Source organism: Peromyscus californicus, unplaced genomic scaffold, assembly GCF_007827085.1.
Source record: "Peromyscus californicus insignis strain IS unplaced genomic scaffold, ASM782708v3 Scaffold_7__1_contigs__length_154581171, whole genome shotgun sequence".
NCBI lineage: Eukaryota > Metazoa > Chordata > Mammalia > Rodentia > Cricetidae > Peromyscus > Peromyscus californicus.
The window spans coordinates 125,948,095-125,971,087 of NW_026294595.1; the positions used below are offsets into that span (position 1 = coordinate 125,948,095).

At 53.8% G+C, this 22,993-nt stretch overlaps 1 protein-coding gene across 1 annotated transcript; it reads left to right on the forward strand.

Annotated features, from left to right (window-relative positions):
* Nucleotides 1–7,427: 7,427 nt before the first annotated feature.
* On the forward strand, nt 7,428–21,292 carry Scrt2 (scratch family transcriptional repressor 2). The gene is made up of 2 exons (XM_052723742.1): nt 7,428–7,722; nt 18,603–21,292. The coding sequence occupies exons 1-2, from the start codon at nt 7,590–7,592 to the stop codon at nt 19,409–19,411; spliced, it is 942 nt and encodes a 313-aa protein (XP_052579702.1). The 5' UTR covers nt 7,428–7,589; the 3' UTR covers nt 19,412–21,292.
* The last annotated feature ends 1,701 nt before the right edge of the window (nt 21,293–22,993 follow it).

Here is a 22,993-nt window from a genome sequence, read left to right on the forward strand (position 1 = left end):
CCCAGACCGCCATGCCTTTAGCCCCTGTGTGCCCATCCCTCTGCTTCTGGTGTAGATAACAGGAAGGCTGGAAGGTGAACCATGGGGACATGTGAGGGGGTCCTGACACCTTAGGAGTCATCTGCCCCACCAAGTTTGGGGTCAAGTACAGGTGAATATTGGTAATCTCCAGAAACTGGTGGAGTCCAGCTGGTGTGTGAGCAAAGTGGAAAGCAGGAGGCAGAGCCAGAGGTGCTGAGCAGGGTTGATTCCTCTGTGCCAGGAATCCTGGGAGTTCAGAAATGCCGACTCTGCAGCCCTGGCAGCCGCCTTCACATCTGCCAGGGATGGTTCTGAGCTCAGCTAGTGGGGAAATGAGGGAGGCAGGAGAGGCCATCCCTGGTGAGAGCCAGCCTTGGCCTGGCAGGGAGCCCAGGTAATCCGGAGAAAGCATGCCGCTGCCCTGTGCCTCAGTTTCTCCAGCTGTCAAATGGGGATGAGAGGAGACGATGTCAAGATCTGTGAGAGTGCTGAGGCAATGACCTGATTTACTTTCAGGCTGACCCTTCTCTAAGTCTGACAAAGCAACGGCGACCCTGGGCCTCAGTCTCCCAACGTGCAAAAGCTAGCAGCTCAGTCACACAGCTTGAAGAGGCAGTACTGGGGTTAACATTCGGCTTGCAATGCCCCAGGCCCATGCTTTGAGCCTCCAAACCAGCTCACTTGCTTTCATGTGAAACTCTCAGAGTTAAGTCTCACACACTCATCCCAGCTGGTGCAGAGGCCTGTCCCAGGTCCCTTGGCCCCCAGAGCCCGGCGATTAGCCTCCTACCAGCCAGTCCCTTCCAAAAGACCTCGGCAAGGTGCTGAAATGTGAGCATTTCAGGAACAGAAGAAGAAAAGGCACTTTGCGGGGGAGAGTGGGGGGTGTCTCTGATCCAGTGATCTCCCAACGCTAAGGGCAGCATAAGCGTGCAAAGCACAACCTGGCCTTGGCTGAGGGTGAGTGGGGGCGTGGTCACAGGAGGGAGTCTTTCATTGGTTTGTTTGTTCACTGAGCTCCCATCCCTTGCCCAGCACTGGGCCAGTGGTGGGGATATGGTGAGGGGGAGGGGGAGGGGCAATCTTTGCAGGAGTCCACCCACTCACCCAGCACTGGCGTTTTGAGACTTTCACAGAGAGGCTCTGGTGATTTCTGTCAGCGAGGCTTTGCAGCTAGGCAAACACACGGCAGGTTCTCTGCTGGGTCAACTTGGGCAAGTTTTGTCACCTCTCTGAGCCTTGGTCCCTTCATCTGCAAAATGGGGAGAGTGATAGAATGATAGAGTAAGATAAGCAGCACGGAGGGCTAGTTTGGGCTCCTGGAGTACAGTAAGTGCCCGGGAAACATCTGTTTGTATTATTAGCCATGTTCTTCCCTCCCATGTCACTCAGCAAAGAGGAAAGAGAAGAGGGCTCTAGGCAGTGGAAACAGAATGCATAGGGTCTTGAGGTGGGAGACACAGGAGCTTGGGGGACACAGGAGCTTAGGGGACATGGGAGCTTCAGGGAGTCTAGGACCCTGTCATACCCAGAGCCACCCTAGTCAGCTCTTTCCTAAAGTCTGTGAGGAATCTGAAGGTCTGAGCCAGTATGAGTGAAAACGAAAGAAGTTCCCAGAAATCTCTGTCCATGTCTTTACAGCTGGAGAGGAGGCAGCGTGGTGGAGAGGTGAGGGCCCAATGTCTAGAGTAGACTGCCTGGGGAGAATCGTGAATCACCATGTATCGGCCATGAAGCCTAGGGCAAGTTATTTACTCTCTCTGAACTCAATTTTCCTTGCTGTAAAACGGGCCCAGTGATATCGTCTGCCTTCCAGGGTAAGTGTAAGGATTAAGTACCATTTGCAAAGTGCATAGGTCTGTCCCTGGCATGCAGCCTAGAACTCTGTGTTTACAAAATGAATTAAGGAAAGCATGAGGTCGCTGTAAGGTGATGCCCTTGGCTTTTTCTCTGGTGTCAGCTCTCTGAGACCCTCCATTCGCAGCCCCTTCAACATCCACCATAGTGTCCAGTGGGGGCCTGGACTCAGGACTGACCTCTCAGTCCCAAGTGGGATTCCTCCTCCAGAAGTCAGGCTTGCAGGACTTCCTCTGAGCTGCCCCAGCCGGAGCTGCTCCGCTCTGGTTTTTCTTTCTTCCTCTTCTGGCTTCCCAGGGCCAGACCACCACCACCCTGTGGGATGCTCTTCTCCCGTAGTCACAGATGCTACTCCAGCACCTCTCCTTGGCTTCCCCTCCACCCTCACATCTGTTCCTGGGAAGACCCAGAGAGACACAAGCAGGAATAGATAGCATCTATCAGCTCTTCAAAGCTGGGAGGTCTGACTTCGAGATACTTCCAGTCTCATCCTTCTCCTCCTCTAAGGAGCAGGGTCTGGATAAAATGCACTTGAGACATGGGGCAGAGTACACGGAGCTTCCTGGAGAAAGCGCCATCAGTGCAGGGCGGATGCTTCTGTGGCCACTCTCCTCCTTGGAATTCATACAGAATTCCATTATCAGCTCTGGACAGCAGCTCAGGGACCATGTTGTCCCTTTCCCATTCAGCAGACAAGAAAGCTGGGGCCCAGAAGGGAGAAAGGATGGAGAAGAGTGTGGCAGGGGCCAGGCTCCCAACCCCCATGACTATTCCTTCTGACCCCTAGAGTGACAGGTGCAAACTCCCCAATGCCCACCCCCTTGTCACAGCTATGCAGGGTGACCTCAGAACATACTGCCAGCCATCTAAGGTCACACAGCTGAGACTCCCGTCCAGATGCAAGGCAGGACAGAGGGAGATGCTGGGAGGACAGAGCAGGCTGGGCAGGCAGCTTGAAGCTAGATTTATACCAAGCCTGAGAAGGAAGTGGGTAGTGAACCACATAGACATGGAACACCCTGCCCCCAGCTTCTCTGCATAGAGACCAGGAGACCTTAAGCCAGTCATTCACCCAAGTGTGCAGAACAGGCCAGGAACAGGGCCTTCCCCCAGGAAGGTGTGCCAAGGCTCAGATAAGTGAAAGTGAGCAAAGCCCAGATAGACTGTGCCATCAATCACTGTGGGCCAGGCTTTGTTTGCTCTGAGCGCTGCACCCGTGTGCTGACATTTGGTTATCACGGCAACCTTGCAACAATGCCATTGTGTCCAAGGCAAAAGGACAGTAGGCTATACTTTACTGAACTTCACTTCTTTAATTTGGAAGTAAATAGAAATGCTCAAGAGGAGTGTTTGCTGAACTGAACAGTCTTTTCAGTCTTTGGAGAAAACACAACAAGGATCATGAAAATGACCTGAGTTCCCGCAGCCACCTTCCTTTCTGTGCCTGTTTGTTTGGTCTTGGGCTCATTTCCGAGAGAGTTCTGGATTCTGCATCCTTCACGTAACATAAAGCCATGTGCTTCCCAATATGGTCATCCCCATCCATAGAGGATGTCTTCTTGGAAACCCCTCTCCACTCAGGCCAACTGGGATTTTCACCCTGACTTTAATACTGCAGCAGCTGCCCTTGGGAACAGAGCACTTTTTCATTCTATGTGATATGGGGACAAACCTAGGAAGCTTGTATTGGGAAACCCAAGGTGGAAGGCCCTTCTTGGTGTCCTAGTGGTGAAGCTACGCCACCACAGTGTAGTTCAGTATATTCCATCATCCTGAAGAGGCACTTTGCACCTCAGGTCCTCAGCTGGTTTCTTCTTAGCTGCTCTCGTAGCTTCATCTCTGTTGCTATGATAGAATATCCTGATAAAAAGCAAGTAGGGGGAACTGGAGAGCTGGCCCCACAGTTAAGAGCACTTACTGCTCTTGCAGAGGATCTGGGTTCAGTTCTAGGGGATCCAATGCCCTCTTCTGAGGGCATACACACAGGCAAAACACTCATACACATAGAGTTGAAAACAGTAACAACAAAAGAAAGTTAGGGAGACAGGGGGTTTTATTTCAGCTCAAAATTCCAAGTTACAGTTCATCATTACAGGGAAGTCAAGGCAGGGATTTGAAGTAGCTAGTTATACCCAGAGTCAAGAGCAGAGAAAGAATCGAGTGTGTGAATGCTTCTCTTCAGCTTACTTTTTCTGCTAGTACATGGTCCAGGACTCAAACCTCCAGCGGGCTGGATTTTCCCACATCAATTAATGCAATTGAGGAAATCCTTCATAGGCACTATCAAGGCCCAAGATGATCTAGACAGCTCCTTACAGAGACTCTCTCCAGGTGGTTCTAGAGCACACCAAGTTGACAATAAAACTAACCATCACACCTGCTAAAGATGTGTGTGTCACCTTCCAAGTGGGATCTTAGCCTCAGCTGGATTCTAGTGGACTGAGATGCATCACTTCCATGGGGGTTCTACTGGTCAGTGAATGGATGGGCCACTCTATGGCCTGTCCAATTTGAAATCCTGATGAAGGAGAATTCAGTTCCAGCTCCTTCCAGACTTTGTGGACCCTTAGAGCTTTGGTAAGCAATCTGGGTTCTGTTCTGCCATCTCTGAGACAGAAGGCTGGAGTGGCATGGGTGAGCCTGTTGGCACCCACTTGTTTTATGTATCCTCGGTGCCCTGGACACTCATAGAGGAGATTAAGTCCAAGACCCAGCACAGAAAAAGAATACAGCTATACCGCAAATAAGGGCCACACCATACAGATAGTTTCTTCTATCTGTTTCTTCTATCTGCAGAGTAGCCAATGCTACTCTGCAACCAACAGGGCCATCCCGTCTCAGGCTCAATGTCATACCGCTGTGCACTCATTCAGCACTCATTCTGGGCTTCTTGAGAACCCTCTGCAATCTGGCCTTATCACCTCCCACTTCTTGTCATCCCTCATCAAGTCCAAGCTTGTTGTCCCAGAGCCTTTGAACATGGGATAGCTCCTGGCCCTGTCATTGCCTGGTTTTCCTATGGCTGGCTTGCCTCTTGGCTTAAGAGGTACCTCTCCTATGAGATCTTTGCTGGCTCCTTGTCTAAAGGACCCACCAGCCTCCATCATCTCTTGTTAGGTCCCTCCCAGCACCAAACACCTCTTTGAAAGGACAGTTTTGACTTAAGCACTCCCTGTTCAGTGTTCTTTCACTGTCCTTTAGATATCAGCTCCAAGACAGTGGGGACTAGGAATACCTACCTCTGAGTGCTAGGTCCTTCAGGCACAGCTGTATAAACAGAACCTGACTGTACCGAGCACTTCCTATATTCCAGTCTAACACATCACCAGTCTAATTCCTTCATAGGTGACAGCTCCTACAATGCTCCTAGCAACACCTGAGCCAGCAACAAGTATTGTTTCCACTTATAAATGCAGAAACTGAGGCACATATCAGCTGGGCAACTTGCCCAAGACTCTACAGCTATATGGAGGGCTGGGAACCTGGGCACACGTTGTTGAAAGTATGCTGTGTCATAGATGGGCCGTCCTTGTCTTCACAGGCTCAGAGACTGGTGGGCAAGCAGGTTTTGTCCACAATAAAGGAAATCAAGGCCATCATCTATAGGATATGCCACCTCAGCTAAGTCATGAGAACAAGTAGGGTTAGCTGGGGCAAAAGACACTCTGTCATCCTGCACAAAGACCAAGAGGGTAGCCAGGCTGAAGAGCTGGAAGCAAGCTCCTTAAGTCTGGAGCACAAGATGATAATGAGGACCATGAGTTGAGGTTTGTGGTTATCTGAGGGTGAAAAGTAATAAATAAATAACAACAACAAAAATAATAAAATAAAGTCCCAAGGGACAAAACAGAAAGCAGTATGACTAGGAAAATAAACAGGGACTCCCAGATTATGCAGAATCTTGGCAAGACCAGGTACCCAAATGTTACTGGGAGATTTCTTAGCCACACTTCCAGGACTGCCATAGCCCTTGACTTCGTGGTGCCAGAGGACAGTTTGGAAACTGCTGCTGACTCGCTGGCTGTGTGACCTGGTCTTTCACTCCCAACTGGCACTGGAGGACCCAGTCCCCAAGGACATCCCCACTCCATCAGCTTTGCATCCATAATAGATGATATCGGCCAGGAAGAGCCCGGCATTCCCAGAGGCCGATGCTGGGACTCCGGCACACTGACCTTACCCCACATTTGCTCTGCCTGATCCACCACCCCCGGGTTTGCCTGGCTGCCTCTGAACAAGAGACTGAGCTCCCCAGCTCCTTAGTCCTTCCAAGGCATGAGTGCTCCCCCAGGTTAGGATTGGATTGCCGGGTGGGGTGGGGGGGTCTGCTTAGATCCTTCCAGAGACAAAGGAGCTGACCTGCAAAGAGTTCCAGCAGGAGCCCCGCTTCCCCTCCCTTCCCCCCTCTCCCTTCTCAGTCCACGTGTCTCTATTGTCTGCTCCCCCGCTTCAGGGAAAGACACAGCCTCGGATGTGTCAAAACCACCACCCCCCGGCAGCAGGGAAATTAATTACTGGGCGATTTTCACTTCCTCTCACAGCGCTCGCTTGAGCTAGGCACTGGAACAGGACCGGCTGAGTGAGGCCCGCATCGGCATGGGGGACCCGCTCCTTCCACCAGTTCTGGAAAAGAAAGTTGAATCCCAAACCCAACAGGGGGCTCTAGTAGAAGCCCAAGCTGGGGGCAGGGAGACTTCTAGTTAAATCTGGGCATCCACACTGCCACTTTGGAACTGGGGCAGAGGGAGCCGGCTACAGACAGAGGGTGGTGGCTGGCGGACTCACTCTTTTCATCCCCCTCCCCGAGGCCCCCTGGGCCTGATCCCACCTGCGCGGGGCGCTTACCCTTCAATCTCCTTGTCTTCTCCCTCTATTTCGCACCTTTCTTTCCCTTTCTTCGCATCCCCCAGAGGGTGTGTGCGGGGGGGGGGGGGGGGGGTGACTTCCTTTTTATGTGTCCTGACCTCTCTTTTTCTCCTGCGGGTGCCTGAGTGTGTGTTGCCACTTTCTCCCTGTGCCTTTCTTGTCTGTTTCTCTCTCCTGTCTTTTTGTCCTTCTCTTAGTCTCTCTCTCTCTCTCTCTCTCTCTCTCTCTCTCTCTCTCTCTCTCTCTCTCTCTCTCACACACACACACACACACACACACACACACACACACACACACACACACACTCGCGCACACATTCTGATTCATCTGATTCATATTCCCTCTCTCTCTCTCTCTCTCTCTCTCTCTCTCTCTCCCCCGCCCCCCCCCCCCGCCTGTGTCCCTCTCACTTTCTCCCCTCCTGCCTGTTCGTTCCTCTCCGCGCCTGGTCTGCCCCCACCGCCGGTTCAGGGGAACGTGTGCGGAGCGATTGTCCTGGGGGACATTTGATGGATTAGAGCGCTGAACAGTTCTATTGCTGGGGGACCACCTGATCTCCTCCAGCCTGCGTCCCATATAAAGCCGGCAGCCGGAGTGCTGAGCACAGCTCCAGCGACCGCCAGTGTGCGCGCCGCCGCCGCCGCCGCCGCCGCCGCCGCCGCCGCCGCCGCGCCCGAGCGGCACCCGAGCCGGAGCCGCGGCCGTCGCCACCCAGCCGGCTCCGCGGCCGCCCGCCCGCTGGGAGCTGTCCAGTGCTGAAGCCCGCGCCGACAGCCAATCGCGCCGGCCGGCCGCCTCCCCCACCGGGCCGCCAGTGCCCCGCGAGCCCCCCGCCCGGCGGCACCATGCCGCGTTCCTTCCTGGTGAAGAAGATCAAAGCGGATGGCTTCCAGTGCAGCGGGGTGCCAGCCCCCATCTACCACCCCCTGGAGACTGCCTACGTGCTGCCCGGCGCCCGCGGGCCTCCAGGGGACAACGGTGAGTGGGCCCTAGGGGAGAGGGGGGGGAGCTCCCCAACTTGGGCCGCAGAAGGGAACCCCGGAGGAGACGTCCCTGGCCGAGTGCGCCCCTGGGACTTACTGAAGGCCTGCCGGGCGGGGCTGGGGCTAGGTCGTACAAAGGAAAGTGGCAGGGTCGGCGGATCCCGCAGCCACGCGCCAGCCGGGACTTTGAAAGTTGTGGCCCTAGAATACGGCTGGAGTGAGGGGGTGACAGAGAGAGGACGCCCCTGAAAAGCTAGTAGGGGCGGCTTGGAGTGCCCTCTCACTGTTGAAGGAGAGAGACTGGGGGCCTGTGTGATCCCTGATGGGAAGGTAAGGGACCAGGACTGCGGGTCCCTGGGGAGAGGAGATTGGCTCTCTGGGGAAAGTGGGAGCACCCCGCCTCCCTTCAACCATACTCCCCCTGGCAATGCCAGACAAGTGCTCTCCAGCCCTCTTCTCTCCAACTCTTTTGTTACCCTCTGCCACATGCCTGCCAAAGGCTGGGCCTGTCCTAGGGACTCAGAGGATGAGATTATTGGAAGAGGTTCCCCCAACGTGTCTCCTGGTCCACTGGACTGCACTCCTCCTCTCCGGCTTCTCACCCCCAACAACCAAACCTGCTGCTCCTCTGAAACCCTCCCCGTCCTACCCCACCCCCACTCCGCATCTCTTCTTAGAGCAAGTTCTTATAAAGGCGAAGGATTCGGGGGACAAGAGAGGTCATTCAAGCCCCAACGGGGGTGACATTCTGATGTCAGGAGAAGGGTGCTTCTGTGAGCCAAGGGGCTCGCCAAGGGGGCGATGGTAATAGCACTCAACAGCCCCACCAGGACAGGTGTCTGGGAAGGAGGAGTCACTTCGGTAGTGAGACATCTGACATCACAGGGGTGGGAGAAGAAGAGAGAAGAGCAAGGCACTAAGAATGAGTCTGAACTGGGAACTGAAGTGGCAGGCAGGAACCCGGGAGGTTGGGAGCATCTCCTAGAGGACTTCCAGGCACTCAGCCACATGCCAGCACTCTGCCAAGCCAGGTAGAGAAGGTGCTGAGCCAAGGGCTCTGTGACCTCATCAAGGTCACAGAAGTTAGGCAGCAATCGGAGCGCTTCTTAGAGCCCCTCAGCCTCTGGCCCCACTCAGCTACCCGTAGAACCCTCCACTCCTTTGCCCACATCTTCCACTCTGCTGTCCTCTTTTCATGACCTCCAGGACCTTGGGGTGGAAGGCAGAAGCTCAGGGAGATGTCTGGGCTGAGGGCTGGCAGGACCGCGGGTGGACCTGGCGTTGTGCCAAGGCTGGGGACCATGTGCTGGGAGCCGGTAGGAAGTGAAGTCTCCAAGGGTCTGGGATCCATAGGATCCCTTAGGAGACTGACATAAAACTCTCCTGAGGCCCCTCTTGATCCTGTCCCTGAGCCAGCTGAGGAAACCCAGAGAATTTCACAGCCAAACTGCAGGCTGTTCCTCAGGAGGGAGGCAAGAAATGCCTTGCATTGAATTTGGTCCAAGCAGGCTTTGTAAAGAACCTCTGCGTGAATGATGTGGAGTACAGATGGAGATGGAGGTGTTTTACAGAGGTCCCGTTAGGTTTAGCAGCCTAGAACCACTCCTGCCTTTGTCCCTTTCCTAAAGGGATCTACTCCCTGGCCTCTGGGAGACACTGGAGCTGCTCTAACCACATGCCTGGCTTGGGACTCAATACAACAGCTCTGGTCTGTGACTTGCACCGTGACCTTGGGCAAGTGCCTTCCTTTCTCTGGTCCTCGGCCTCCCCAGCAGTGCAAGAGTTTCGATGTTATGAACTGAACATCCTTCCAACTTTGACAAGCTCGGTTTCTGTGGAAGGTTAGCTGATGGGGGGAGACACTGGCTCTAAGGGAATGCTGGAGTCCACTGTCACTGTTTTCTTGAGGCTCTCTTCACCTCTATGAGAGGGGAAGTTTTCCCAGATCTGGTCTCTGCCAGCTGCCTCGTGGTAGAATAGGGTACCCATCTTGCCCTGTCTGCTGTGAATGGCCAGTGTGGAAATCAGGAAGGATGGCCCTCTAGCCTTTCAACTAGAAAACATAAGGTCTATTCGGTCTTGTTTTTCAAGGGCCTCTTCCCTCGATGGGGTGTGGCCAGACTGGGCAATGAGGGCTCCCTGAGTGGGTAAGTGTTCTGAGGGTCCTCAGAGAGCCTGCTGGCTCCTGGTGGCCCGTTGTCTCTCCGCTCTGCCGGAAATAACCTTGCTGAGCATTTGAGGGAAGTGTGAAAAATTGCTGAGCTGACGATTTTCCCCCTCTCTCCCAGCGTGTGTAAGTGTGCTGGGTAAACAAGGAGAAAGAAAGGAGGAGGGAGATGAGGAGAAAGAGGGAGGGATGGAGAGAGAAGGAGGAAGGAGGAGGGAGGGCCCGGGGCTGGAGGTAGTTCCAGTTATTAGAAAGATCCTCTTACAAGCCATTTCTGCAGCCTGGGCTGCAGGGTCAGGTTGAGGCTGGGGGGTGGGGGCCAGGAGGGAGGGAACTGAATGTAAAAGTCAGAGGAACAGGCTTCCTCATAAAGGCATAGGACCCCAACTGAGGTGGATCCCAGCTCTGGGAGTGCCTAAAAATTCTAGAGAATTCCTGAAGAATCCCACACACATCACATACATGCACAAGCTCCCTCCCCCTCCCCACTCTCTTTTTAGCCTCTAAAGGTAAACATCATGTGTACATGGTTCCAGACCGACTCCAGGCCTACAGAACCTCAATAGAGAAGGGACACCCCCTCCAAGTTGGAAGAACTCAAGAGAAAGTCTTTCAGAGCTCCCAGAAGAAAAGAGACAAGGTCCTAATTCCCCCAGCTTTCATCAAGATGCACCTTCCCCTTGGTCCTGTGTCCCCTCTACAGTTGGTTTTCTCCAGGGAGCCTTCTCCTTTCTCTGTTCCCAGGGTGACTCTGAGCATAGATTTATCTCTCTGAGAAGTGCCAACCCCTATTCTCCTTCCTCCTCACAAAAACGTAGCCTCCAACTCTACCAAGCCCACCCTCTTAGCCCCAGAGCCCATTGCTCTGTGCTGGGACTCTGCAGTTAGGAGAAGGCAGCTGCTTACTGTCTGCGTATCAGTGGTCTCTGTGGACCCCTGCCAAGGACGTCCCCTCTAGTGCCCACCTCCCTTCATGCTTGTCTCTGACCTCCAGCTGGGAGCCAGGGCCCCTCCCGCTCTACCCCAGCCTTGTCCTCCCCACACCCTGTCAGAGTGTACCCTCCCCGGCAGACAGGGATCAATGCCGATCCAATAACACTGTTGTCTGCCCTCTGCAGCTACATTAAGCCTCCCCTAGCAGGCTGAAGAGCGCTCCTATCCTACCCATGGGCTTATCTAGCTGACCACATTAGACTGGCTTCCACTTCCTTTCACTGCCTCCGATGGCGCCGAGTAGTCGCTCCAGAGCTAGGCTTGGGAGCCCGGCTAAATAGACCCATCCTTCCCACACCTCAGAAAGTCCATCTGGGGATGCAGGGGGCTATCCCAATCCCTCAGCAGAGGGAACCCAGAGAAGGCTGGGTAGGTGCCCAAGAACACACAGCAGGCCCATGTGTTTGTAACCACATAGCCTTTGGCATATTGATCTTGGTCTAGAGTTGAGGTCCAGATTAAAGACATGTACACGTCCAAGTCCAATGTTTATATCCAACTTCAGGTTGACCAGGCCCAAACTCTAGGTCCAAGGTGAGTGTCTAAGGTTATAGAACCAGGTCTGATATCCAGAACACATTCAATGCCTAGAAACTGGTCCAGCTCAAGATTCTGGGTCCAGAACTAAGATCTAGGTTCAATTTCCAGTTCAAGGTCATTCTAGATCATCTCAAGCTTGGCCAGGATAGAATTTTTTGGATAGCTTTAGCTCATCTTCCTCAGCCTCAGTTTCTCTCTCACGAAAGAGTAGCTGAGCATGACCTAGTTCAGCTCTGACTGGGGACTCAAGAGTCAGTTTACCTATCAGGGCTCAGTGGGAGTATGGAAAAGCAGGGCCCTCACAGAATATGTGATCTGGGTCCTCTAGGAAGTTGGGAGCTGGCAGTGATTCCTGAGAGGGGGCAGGAGAGTACTCAAGGCCCTTATGCCAGTCACAGCACACAGTCTCTGGGGCCACACACGTGTGCACACATACTCACTCTGCTAAGAAAGAACAGCTCAGGAGAATTGCTGCAATCTACAGAGCAGAAGAGGTAGGGAGGGGGCCTGGAATCTGAAGAGCATAGATGATGGAGCCTGTCACACACCACAGCCTGGGGGCCCTACTGGGAATAGGCTGAGACGCTGCTGAGAGAGCTGGAGGCCCCAGGCCTCTGGGCCTGCTTTCCGGTGTTTCCTCCTGGAGTGGGTGTCTGCTGCCGGTCTCTGGGTAAGGGGCTTTGGAAGGGGATCTTTTGATTGCACCCTTCCGAGGCAGAGAAAGGGAAGGGCAGGAACCAGAAACACTGAGAAGGTAGGCTGTGTGCAGTGCACCTGTGTTCAGGAAGCCCAGAACCAGCCAGGCATAATGCCTTCCAGCGGGTAGTAGGACATGGTCTCACCAGCCAGGGCTAACTCCAAACCTGGAGCCACATACTCCCATCACCACAGCCCCTCACAAAGTCCTTCCTATTGATTCCCACAGAGCTGTGGGCCTCCCTACGAGACACAGGAACTGGGTCACTGTCAGGAAAGCCCAGAACATAGGGAATTTCAGGAGTCAGGGTGGGGAAGGAGAGCTGGAATTCTCTAGAAGCCCCTTGGGCCTGGGTCAGTGGGCATCAGCCCCAGGCTCTGCAGCCCTGGTTGTGTTCAGCCAGACCCCTCACTCTGCCCCCTGCACCCCTGTGGGCAGATGTACAGATGTACCAGCTGCCAGGCCTTTGGAGAAGGTGGGTGTCATTCTGGTCCAGTGCCCAGGGAACAGCTAACAAAGATGCTCTAATAGGGGAGGGGGAGGTACCCAGCCCCTTTGCCCAGCTCTCTGAGCAGACAGGAGAAACTATTTTTATCCTGCTTTGCTGCTGACAGACCTGGCTTTCTGCTCAGCTGGCTGGCGCTGATTCTTGAGGCCTGAGGCCCTGGCACAGCAAGGGATAGCTCTAAATATACCCACGCAGCATCCCCGTGCGGCCCCCACTGCAGCAGGAGGAGTCCTGTCCAGGAACCCAGCAGCCCCCTCTTCTGCCCATCTCAGAACAGGGAGGTGGGATTGGGGCTAGAGATTCCCTGGGGAAACTTGGCACCTTGGGAATCTTGGGAGACACTGGGGAGAAGAGCTTTGGGCTGGATCCATTAAGAAAAGGAGGCCAACCAGGCAGGCTCCCATGAGAGCTGGTTGTGTGACCAGGGAAGAAGGTTCAAGGCCCCTCTCCAGGTTCCAGCTTCTGCAGGAAGGTGTAGGAGGGTATGACCTCAGACTTGAGCTAATGTCATCAAGCCTCAGCAAGGGCCTCACACGCAGTAAATGCTCAGTAAGGGTGAGTCACTACTCTTGAGTGCCATTTACAAAAATGAACAGGGTGTTGGACCTTTTTCCAGGGTAACAGCTTCTCCCCAGCCCATCACATCAATACCCCATGAGGCACAGGCCAACTGTCATTGGAAGACACCCCCCCAGCTGCTTCTCTTCCCTCCCCCACAGGCCTCCAGTCTCTCTCTGGTGCTCTGGAGGAAATGCTGGCTATGGATCCTCAAGCCTGACCCCCCATCTAGTGACCTTGGGCGAGTCCTCTGCCCTCACCAGGCCTCTGGCAGACTGTCGCACCTGTTCCCAGGGCTGGCTGGTGCTGATTTCAAGGCTAGCGGACATAGAAGGACTTGTAAGAGCCCTCCTCTCCGACCCCAGGGTCAGGCAGGTGCCTGAGGTAGTGTGCAGGGGTCCCAGAATGTTACTCTTCATAATTTCTCTTCCTATCCCTCCTGTGGCACCAGAACTTTTTTGAAATGGATGCTGCTGTGTAACGCATGCAGACGCTTGGGCATTCTCAGGTGGCATGCACACCACCTGAGCCCTCCCCACAATCATGGAAGAGGCTCTTCTGGTCCCTGTCCCCGGGATTTCAGCCTCAGGACTTAACTGAGGTCACACAGCTAGAGTCTGTGTACAGGAGTCGGGGTGAGAGAGCCAAGTGTCTTCCCCTTGGGTCCTACTTCAGCAGGACCCACTCAAAAGAGACCTTTCTCTTCTTGTCAACTGTAGGACAATCTTCCACAGCCTAACCCTGAGTGAGTCCTATGCTAAGGTTGGAAACCTGATGTACAGGGTTATAAAGGATCTTCCAGGGTTCAGGCCAAAGAAGCAAGGTGGCTTTCCCAAGGTTACACAGCAGCCTGAGATACTACGTCTCTGGACATCATCAGAAAATACAGGAATAATAATGGCAATGGCTTGAGAGGCTGGATGCTATGTGCCTGGTGCTGGCCTGAGCGGGGTCCATACATTAGCTCATCCACTTCTGTTAGGAAGTCCCTTGTGCGGATGGGGTGGACTGATCCTGAATCCTTTGCCCAGTGTCACACAGTGGGGAGACATCTATGGATCTGAAGAGAATGGGGAGTAATGAGGGAGTAAGATGTAGAAGGGACAAAGAGCATCACATAGGGATTGATTCCACCATGATACAGGAAAGTCTTTCATGCATCCTCGTCAACGTTCTTCCTGTGCATGCTGAACCCAGAGGTTAAGCTACCTGGCTAGCATCACAAAGTAAGACCCACCCAATCCTAACATGACGAAGCAAAGTGTCATCATATGATGTTCCAAATTGATGCTAAATCTCATACACACTGGACATCAGGCTTGGGCCAGTGGAGCTGGCCCTGAAGGCAATCTCATATGCATCCCTAGGCAAATGAGCGGCTGTTGTTTGAGGAACCCGTTTCCATAGGGAGAGCTCTGTATCAGGATACGATGCTGCAGTGCTGCAAGACGACAGCAGAGGGCACCACAGGCAGCACACGCGTCTGAGCCAGGGCTGAGGGAAAGATCCTTGAGCTCCCACTGCTCACTAGTTTTTTTTTTTCATCAGAACATGATGGGGAAATTATACAACCCAAAGGGTGAAAGAGAGGCCCAGAGAAGCAGCAAGATGCTCCCAGATGAATGCCAAGGAAACCATATACAGAAATCCAGCTGGGGAGACTCCAGACCGTGAACCGGCGTTAGAACACTCTAGTATCACTTAACTTCCTTGGGGCTGGGTGCTGATTAATCACACTGTTGTGAGGATAGAATGCAGCCACACATGCAAAACACTTCAAACAGAGCCTAACATCTCAATGAGGGTCCTTTACTGACGCTGTAGAGGCACAGAGGAGTCATGTATTTTGTCCAAGGGCACACAGCTATGGCCGGGAACGTAACTCAGTATCAGAGTGCTTGTCTAGCATGCACAAGGCCCCGAACTCAATTCCAAAGTTGGGGGGTGGGACTGAGGTACGATCTGATGGACCAAGGTCACTGTATTAGTTACTTTTCTATTGCTATGTGCTATGATAATGATAAAACACAGTGAACAAGAAAACTTACAAAAGAGTTTAAGTGGACTTATGGCTCCAGAGAGACACAGGTCCATGATGGCAGAGTGGAGGTATGTGGCTGGAGTAGGAAGCTGAGAACTTACATGTTCAATGGCAAGCACAAAACAGAGAGCATACTGGGAATGGCATGAGCAAAGCCTGTCCTCCAGTGACATATTTCCTCCATCAAGCCACACCTCCTAAACCTGCCCAAACACTGCCACCAACTGGGACCAAATATCCAAACATCTAAACCTATGGGACACATCTCATTCAAACCACCACAGCCACACAGTTGGGACCGGTAAGAGGAGAGCCCCATGCAGGCTGACTGCTTCCAAAGCTATGCTTTTAACCAGTATGTCGCCATCTATGAATACGAGTATACAAAGTGGTGGTTACTGCGTAGCATGGTGGTGAACACCTTTTTTTTTTAAGAAAAATTTTTTATTCATTTTACATACCAAAGATTCCCCCTCTTCCCTCCTCCCACCCCTCCAGCCTCCCCCTCCCACCCCACCCCTCATTCCCTCCTCCAAAAAGGTAAGACCTTCCATGCGGAGGTACATTTAGTAGAGGTACATTTAATCCCATCACTTGGGAGGCAGAGGCAAGTGGGTATCTGTGAGTTCAAGGCTAGTCTGGATGAGCCAGAGCTACACAGTATGACTGTCTCAAAAATAATAAATAAATAAATGATGCTGGCCACATGATCAGATCAAATCACATGACCACTCCCAATAGATATCATCTCATACCTCATTTACAGAGACCCAAGGCACAGAAGGACAGATGACTAGCCCAAGGTCATTCTGCTAGTACCTGTGTTCTGGCATCAGACTGCCCTCCCCTTTCCATGGCTGGGGTCCTGGGAGGTGCGGACCTGTCCCAAGAACAGGTGGACAGGACTGCAGACAGCTGCTGGGATGGTAAGCCAGGCTATCTGGCACATCTCTGAATCCATTCCACAAGCACTTACTAGGTGCCACTGTCGGGGCCCTGGAGATGGGAGGGGCCCAGCCATTACCTGTTCTTGGGGGCTCCCTAGGATACAGGGAACAAGCAGAGTGGTACAGTGGGTTCCCCTCTTTGTTCCATCCCATGAGCAGGTCCCACCACTCTGTACCTCAGTTTCCTTATCTGTCAGAAGATGTTTTTGTAAGGATTCAGAAGTGGCAGTAGAGCTCTTAGCAGAGAACCTGGCACCCAGGATGTGCTCGGCAAACAGCACAGTAGCCACGCCATGTGGGGAGGCTGAAGGAGAGGGTCTGGGAGTACCCACCAAATAAAATAACGCAGCCCTTGTCAAAAGTGACAGACTGGCTCCCGGCATGGGCAGTCCTGGCCTTCCAAACCGAAAGCAGATGGGAGGGGAGATGAGTGGTTCCAGGCTAATCACCCCTACCTCTTTAATTAAAAAAGTCACCACCACTGCCCTTTGTCCTGACCACAGAGTCTCTTACTGTTGAGTCACCCACCCTGATTCCCCAGTCAGTTCTGTGTGCAGTGGGTCCTGTGCAGGCCACACACAGGATAGACACATACAGACACAGACTAGCGGTGTTGAAAGGTAGTTTGTCCAGATTCCAACCTGGGATCATCCCAGATGCCAGAAAAGGCAGAAGCCTGGAGGATAGTCAGCCAGGCCCTCTAAGGGAAACAAAGCTTGCCAAAGTGCCCAGCCTGCCAGACATGGCTGGAATCGTGCTTACAAAGCCCTCTTCCAGCTGCTCCTTCATGGGGGAAGCCGTGGGCAGAGGGGCGTTACAGGTCCCAGAGGTCAGTTGGAGAGGGGCAAATGGGAATGCCCCTCCTCAGCTGTGAAAGCGGGGAAGGGCCTAACCTCTATTGTTCTCTGGAATCCAAGGACAATGGGAACACTTGGTAATTAAGTGCTGGATGATAAGTTTGCTCAGTGTCTGCCAGGAACTCTCTGAGGAGCCCAGCCCCCAGAGTCCCCAGGGAAAGGACTAAGATCAGAAGAGGCCATGGGAGTCAGAGACAAATGGTGTGGCCCCTGCTCCCAGAAGTCCCCTGAGAGAGCATCAGCCTGCCCACACAGCAGTCACTCAAACACATGACAGACAGGATTTCTCATCCAAACTCCAGTAGAACAGGTGGAGAGTGAGTGTCTATCTGTTTGTCTCTCTCTGTCACACACACACACACACACACACACACACACACACACACACACACACACACACCAGGGGTTCAGGGAGACTTCTAAAGGAATACTAGGAGCTTTCTATCCTGGAGTAGTTACTACAGGCCACACTCTTGACTGCTAAGTCCTCCAGAAACTGGGGCAGGCAGGTCTAGCTGGGCTCTGATTTCTTTACCGCAGCATTCACGCATGGCACACCTGCAGGGCAGAGTCCAAGCAGGGCGGAGTCCACAGACCCAAGCCTAGTACTGTAGTGTAGTGGGAGAGGCAGACAATTCATCTTCATCGAACAAACAAAAAGTATAATTATAACACTAACATTGTACTGCAATTATTGTGCATTCTCTCAGTTTCTTTACGTGTGAAATGGGAACTAGAATAATATTTCCTATGATGACTAAGTGAGATAACCTTTGTAAAGCATGAAGTTCAGGTTGACATACATGTAAGTGCTTAATACTTACATGTTTATCATCCATCACTTTATATTGGGGTCTACCAAAGACCTGGAGCTGGGTGTCTAATTACAAGCTCCATTCAAAGCAAACATTTTTAAAGATGCAGTCCTCGCTGCGTGGCCCAGACTAGCCTCAAACTCCTAACCTCAAAAGATCCTCCTGCCTCAGCCTCCTTCATGTACCACCTACAAGCTCCATTTCGAAGATAAGAAATACGATGAAGGCAAAGGCTGTTTTGTAGTATCGAATGCCTTTAATCCCAGCACTTGGGAGGCAGAGACGGGAGGATCTCCATGAGTTCGATGACAGTTTAATTAACTACATAGCAAGTTCCAGGCATAGACTCAAAAAAAAAAAAAAAAAAAGAAAAGAAAAAGGCTGAGATTTGCGCATGTTACAGAGGTGGAAAGGCAAAATGCTCTTGGGGTGGGGGAGGGCATCTTTGCATTGCAGAACTTCTGCATGCTTAGATCGCTTGCTGTCCCTCTGTGCCTCAGTCTCTCCACCTACAGAGAGTAAAAGGCTACTTCCACCGCGCTGTTGAGCACACTTGTGACAATGAAGGCCAAATGGGCAGAACCGAGCCAACCTCTGCACCCATAAAGGTTCACCCAGGGAGGCTCGGGTGGGCAGGCCGCAGAGGCGCCGCCACCGGGCAGACTGTCTGGGCGCGCATGGGAGCAGGGCGGCCTGCGGGGACACCTCCCCGCACTGCCCCGCGACCTCACGCCCCTCCTTGTCACCCGCAGGTTATGTGGCGCACTGCCTGCCCCCCAACGGCTACGATGGCGAGCAGAAGCCTGGGCTGGAGCTGGCGCCCGCCGAGCCCGCATACCCGGCCGCGGCGTCGGAGGAGTACAGCGACCCCGAGAGCCCGCAGTCCAGCCTGTCGGCGCGCTACTTCCGCGGGGAGGCGGCCGTGACCGACAGCTACTCCATGGACGCCTTCTTCATCTCCGACGGGCGCTCGCGGAGGCGCCGGGCCGGGGCTAGTGGGGACGTGGCGGGCGCGGGCGACGCAGGCGGCGGCGGCGGCGGCGGCGGCGGCGGCGGCGGGGAGCGGGCGGGTCGCTCGGGGGCGACCGCCGGCGGCGGGCACCGGCACGCATGCGCGGAGTGCGGCAAGACGTACGCCACGTCGTCGAACCTGAGCCGCCACAAGCAGACGCACCGCAGCCTGGACAGCCAGCTGGCGCGCAAGTGCCCGACGTGCGGCAAGGCCTACGTGTCCATGCCCGCGCTCGCCATGCACGTGCTCACGCACAACCTGCGCCACAAGTGCGGCGTGTGCGGCAAGGCCTTCTCCCGGCCCTGGCTGCTGCAGGGCCACATGCGCTCGCACACCGGCGAGAAGCCCTTCGGCTGCGCGCACTGCGGCAAGGCCTTCGCCGACCGCTCCAACCTGCGCGCGCACATGCAGACGCACTCGGCCTTCAAGCACTACCGCTGCCGCCAGTGCGACAAGAGCTTCGCGCTCAAGTCCTACCTCCACAAGCACTGCGAGGCCGCGTGCGTGAAGGCTGCCGAGCCGCCGCCCCCCGCCGGCCCGGCCAGCTGAGCCTCCGCCTGGCGGGGCGCCCGCCTGCAGAGGCCTCTCCCACCCCTCAGTCTGCCTCGCCCCTGCCTGCGCCCTCGGCGGGGTGGGGGTGAACCCCATCTTGGCCCAGAACTTTCTTTTCAACCCCGACCAAGCCCACCACTCACTTCCTGCACCAGATTCCCCCATCGCACCCACCCACATTGTCCATTCTGGCCACCACTCGGACCTTGACCCCCCCCCCCCCCATGTCTGGCCTTTAAGGCTCCCAACTCAGGCACCAGGTCCGTACTTCTTCGGGTCTCGGCGCTGGAAGTTTCTCCGGCCCCGACTCTAGGCTGTGCTCCTTACTAGATGTTTCTTCTCATTTTTTCAGCTGAGTCATTGGCCATTCCTCTATCAGAGCCCTCACTCTAAACCCGAATGTACCCTTGACTTCCTGTCTGCCTCAGTTTCCCTGTCCACCCAGTCCCATCCCTTGGGTCTCTCTGCCAAGTTTCCGTGTGTATGTGTGTGTCCATCCAGGAAGCTAATCTTCATTCCTGGAGTCCCCTGCCTGTCCATCCCTGATCCCCTCGATACGTACGATCCCACCTGACATCTCCACCCTCCTCGGTCTTCCTGGATCTCATCAGTCATCCTAATCCCTGCTCTCTCAAGCTCCTTCCCTCTTGTAGCTCTCCATCCCTCAGTTTTCCTAGACTTGGGAGGCAGCCCAGGGCTCTGCCTTCTCAGGTGACCCTTCTTACCCCAGGACAGTTCCTGCCTAGGCCTCAGGCCTGGAGCTGCGCCTTTCCCGGATTATCTGAGCACTTTCCCTCACCCCAGGACTACAGGTTCGCCTCTGCACCTCACCCATGGACCCAACCCATCGTCTGGCAGGGCCCCTTCGGCTATTTATTTGTGTATTTATTTATTTATCTATTTATTATTCTATTTAATCTCTTGGCTTTACCCACCCAGGGACTGTCTGGCTTCCCCAGCTGGACTGGGAAGTCGAGGAGCAGGGTCAGCAAGGCCGTAGCTCGCTGCTCCTCCCCTATGGGTCTGGGGAGAAGCCCACCCTTATCAGAGCCTGAACTCCCTAGGAAGAGGCCTGGAGAAATGGGGGAGGCGGAGCCTGCTGATCCTCAGCTGGCGGGGGAGGAGCCATCAGAAGGTCCTATTTCGGGGCAGGTCCCCGGCCTCCTGAGCCTTCCACTCTTGTCCCAGGAAGCCCTTCTGGACCCTCCTCTTTTGTTTCTTATTTATTCCTCTTTCAGAGGGACCCCAGGTTCCAGGGACCGACTGAGCCCCGGACCCCGCTGGGGCCTCTGGCCTGCTTCCGGGAGGAGTGCTCTCTCCCGGCCACGACTATGCAACTCTCCCGGGCAGAAGGGCCGGGACTGCCAGCCAGGCGCCTATTGGCCACCACTACCTCCTCCACCGCGCTTTTGCATGCCCGGGCGAGGACCGAAGCACACACCTCCGCGCGCACCGGCCCGGCCCCCTCTGCTTTAAGCACACGCCTCTGCCCGCATCCTTCTGTGTCCCCTTTGTGGACGAGAGTCCTGGACACTCAGACCTCCTCGCCCTCCCCCTAGCCACAAAAGAGGGAGGAGACTGCAGACCCCTCCAGGCCCCTCTCTGGGGCTTGTGAGGAGTGGAGCTTCATTCTGCCCCAGGCTCCTGGAAGGGAGGCTGCAGAGATGGTGGGAGAGAGAGGGGTCACCAGAAGCAATTACGGAGGGTGCTGACCCTGTAAATAGGAACTTCTGACAGCAATAATTTCCCATGCATGCTAAGCCTTTGGCCCCTCCCTTGCTGTACCCCCAACTCATCCCCCACCCCTATTCCTTCCCCATCTTCAGCAGTATTACTTGTAACGCAATTCAGGGATATTAAAGGGACTTTGGCCACTCACCAGTGCCTCCAGACCTTTGACGGGGACCCGTGTTTAGAACTTCCCCCCAGTGTCCCTAGATACCCTATGAGCAGTTGAGAGTGGAACGGTGTGCTAATGCTCCAGCCATGACAGCAGTTGCGCGACAGCCTACCCCTCACCACTCACAGTCTCCAGTGGGGTCTGAGGAGCACAGGCAGCGGTAACCTTCGTCATCGCCTCACCTGCAGCCTCTGGGACTACACACTGCCCTGGTCTGCTGTGGTATCCAGTTTGGGAACAAGCTCCATGCTAGACCAGGGGCTTATTATACTCTGGTTAAATCTTTATGAAGCAGAAAGGCAGTTAATGCAAAGAATTGGCGGCTGAAAAGAGGCACAGGAAAAGATGGAGGGGGTCCTCAGCTGGCCCCCAGAACTCCATCCCAGAACCTTCACCAGGACAGCTACTTCTTCCACAGTTAGGCGGTGGTGGTCAAGAACCCACACTGAGGCCAAAGGAGGGCAAATCTCTTGTGAGTTCAACCCAGTCTAACCTGGTCTACATAGTAAGTTCTAGGCCAGCTAAGGCTACATAGTGAGAACTTGTCAAAAACAAAACAAAAAGCACCATGGACACTGTCCAGGGGTCAGAAGGCCACTGTCACTGCCTTGATTGATACCTCCATCTCTGATATGCTGGTAGCCTGTTCTGTAATGCCACCTCAGAGCTCAGCTCCACCAAGGCCATCTTGACAGCAACCAGAGCCAAATAAGAAAGTGGTCCCTGCCCACTTCTACGATCCAGAACCCAAGCAAGTGCATTCCACTGGCAGAATTTAATTTATGGTCAACACTGAGAAGAGGTTTTAACGTCTCAGCCCCACAATAGAGCCAATGCTCTAAGGGAGGTGGGAATGGATATTGGTGCCCATCAGGCTTCTCCAACCCCATCACAGTGGTCCAGCACCCACCTCACTTTTTCCTCCTTAATTAGTAGCTTAAGGGATATCTGTAGCCGGGTTTCTTTTGGGCCACCAATCAGCTCCCAAATCATGACACAGAGACTTATTATTAGTTGTGGATGCTCAGCCTTAATTGAGCTCTTATTTTAATCTGTTTCTCTTTACCTTTTGCCTCAGGGCTTTTTACCCCTCCCCCCCACACCTCTTTCTTTCTTACTTACTTTCCTGCTGTCTCCATGTCTGGCTGGTGGCTGCCTGGCTTCTCTTCCGGCACCAGGCATGCCCTCTCCTTCTCCCTCACTCCCTCCTCCTTCTCCTTTGGCTAGATTTCTCCTACTTATTCTCTCTGCCCACCAGCCCCGCCTATCCCCCTCCTGCCTAGCTATTGGCCATTCAGCTTTTTAATTAGACCAATCAGGTGCCTTAGGCAGTCAAGATGAAACAAATGCAATACATCTTTACATAAGTAAGCACACATCCTTCCTTACATTGTTAAACAAATGCAACATAAACAAATGTGACATACCTTTACACGATTAAAGTAATATTCCACAGCATAAACAAATGCAACATATCTTTGCATGGTTAAAGTAATTTCCACAACAGATATCTTCATTAAAGTAGTAACATTACCCAGGAGGTTAAGAAAGTAATAGACGAACCAGTCCTGGCCAATGAGATTTAAGGGAAGGGCGCTGGAAGCTTGCGGAATTCTTCACTACCTCCCCCATCTTAAAAGTTATAGGCAGTCTCTCTCCTCTGTACATATGAGCAGAGG

Bases quoted from the DNA above. Each gene is read 5' to 3' on its own strand.
- Scrt2 (XM_052723742.1), top strand. From the start codon at position 7,590: ATGCCGCGTTCCTTCCTGGTGAAGAAGATCAAAGCGGATGGCTTCCAG. The intron at 7,723-18,602 runs GTGAGTGGGCCC...TGTCACCCGCAG, and splicing joins CGGGCCTCCAGGGGACAACG to GTTATGTGGCGCACTGCCTG.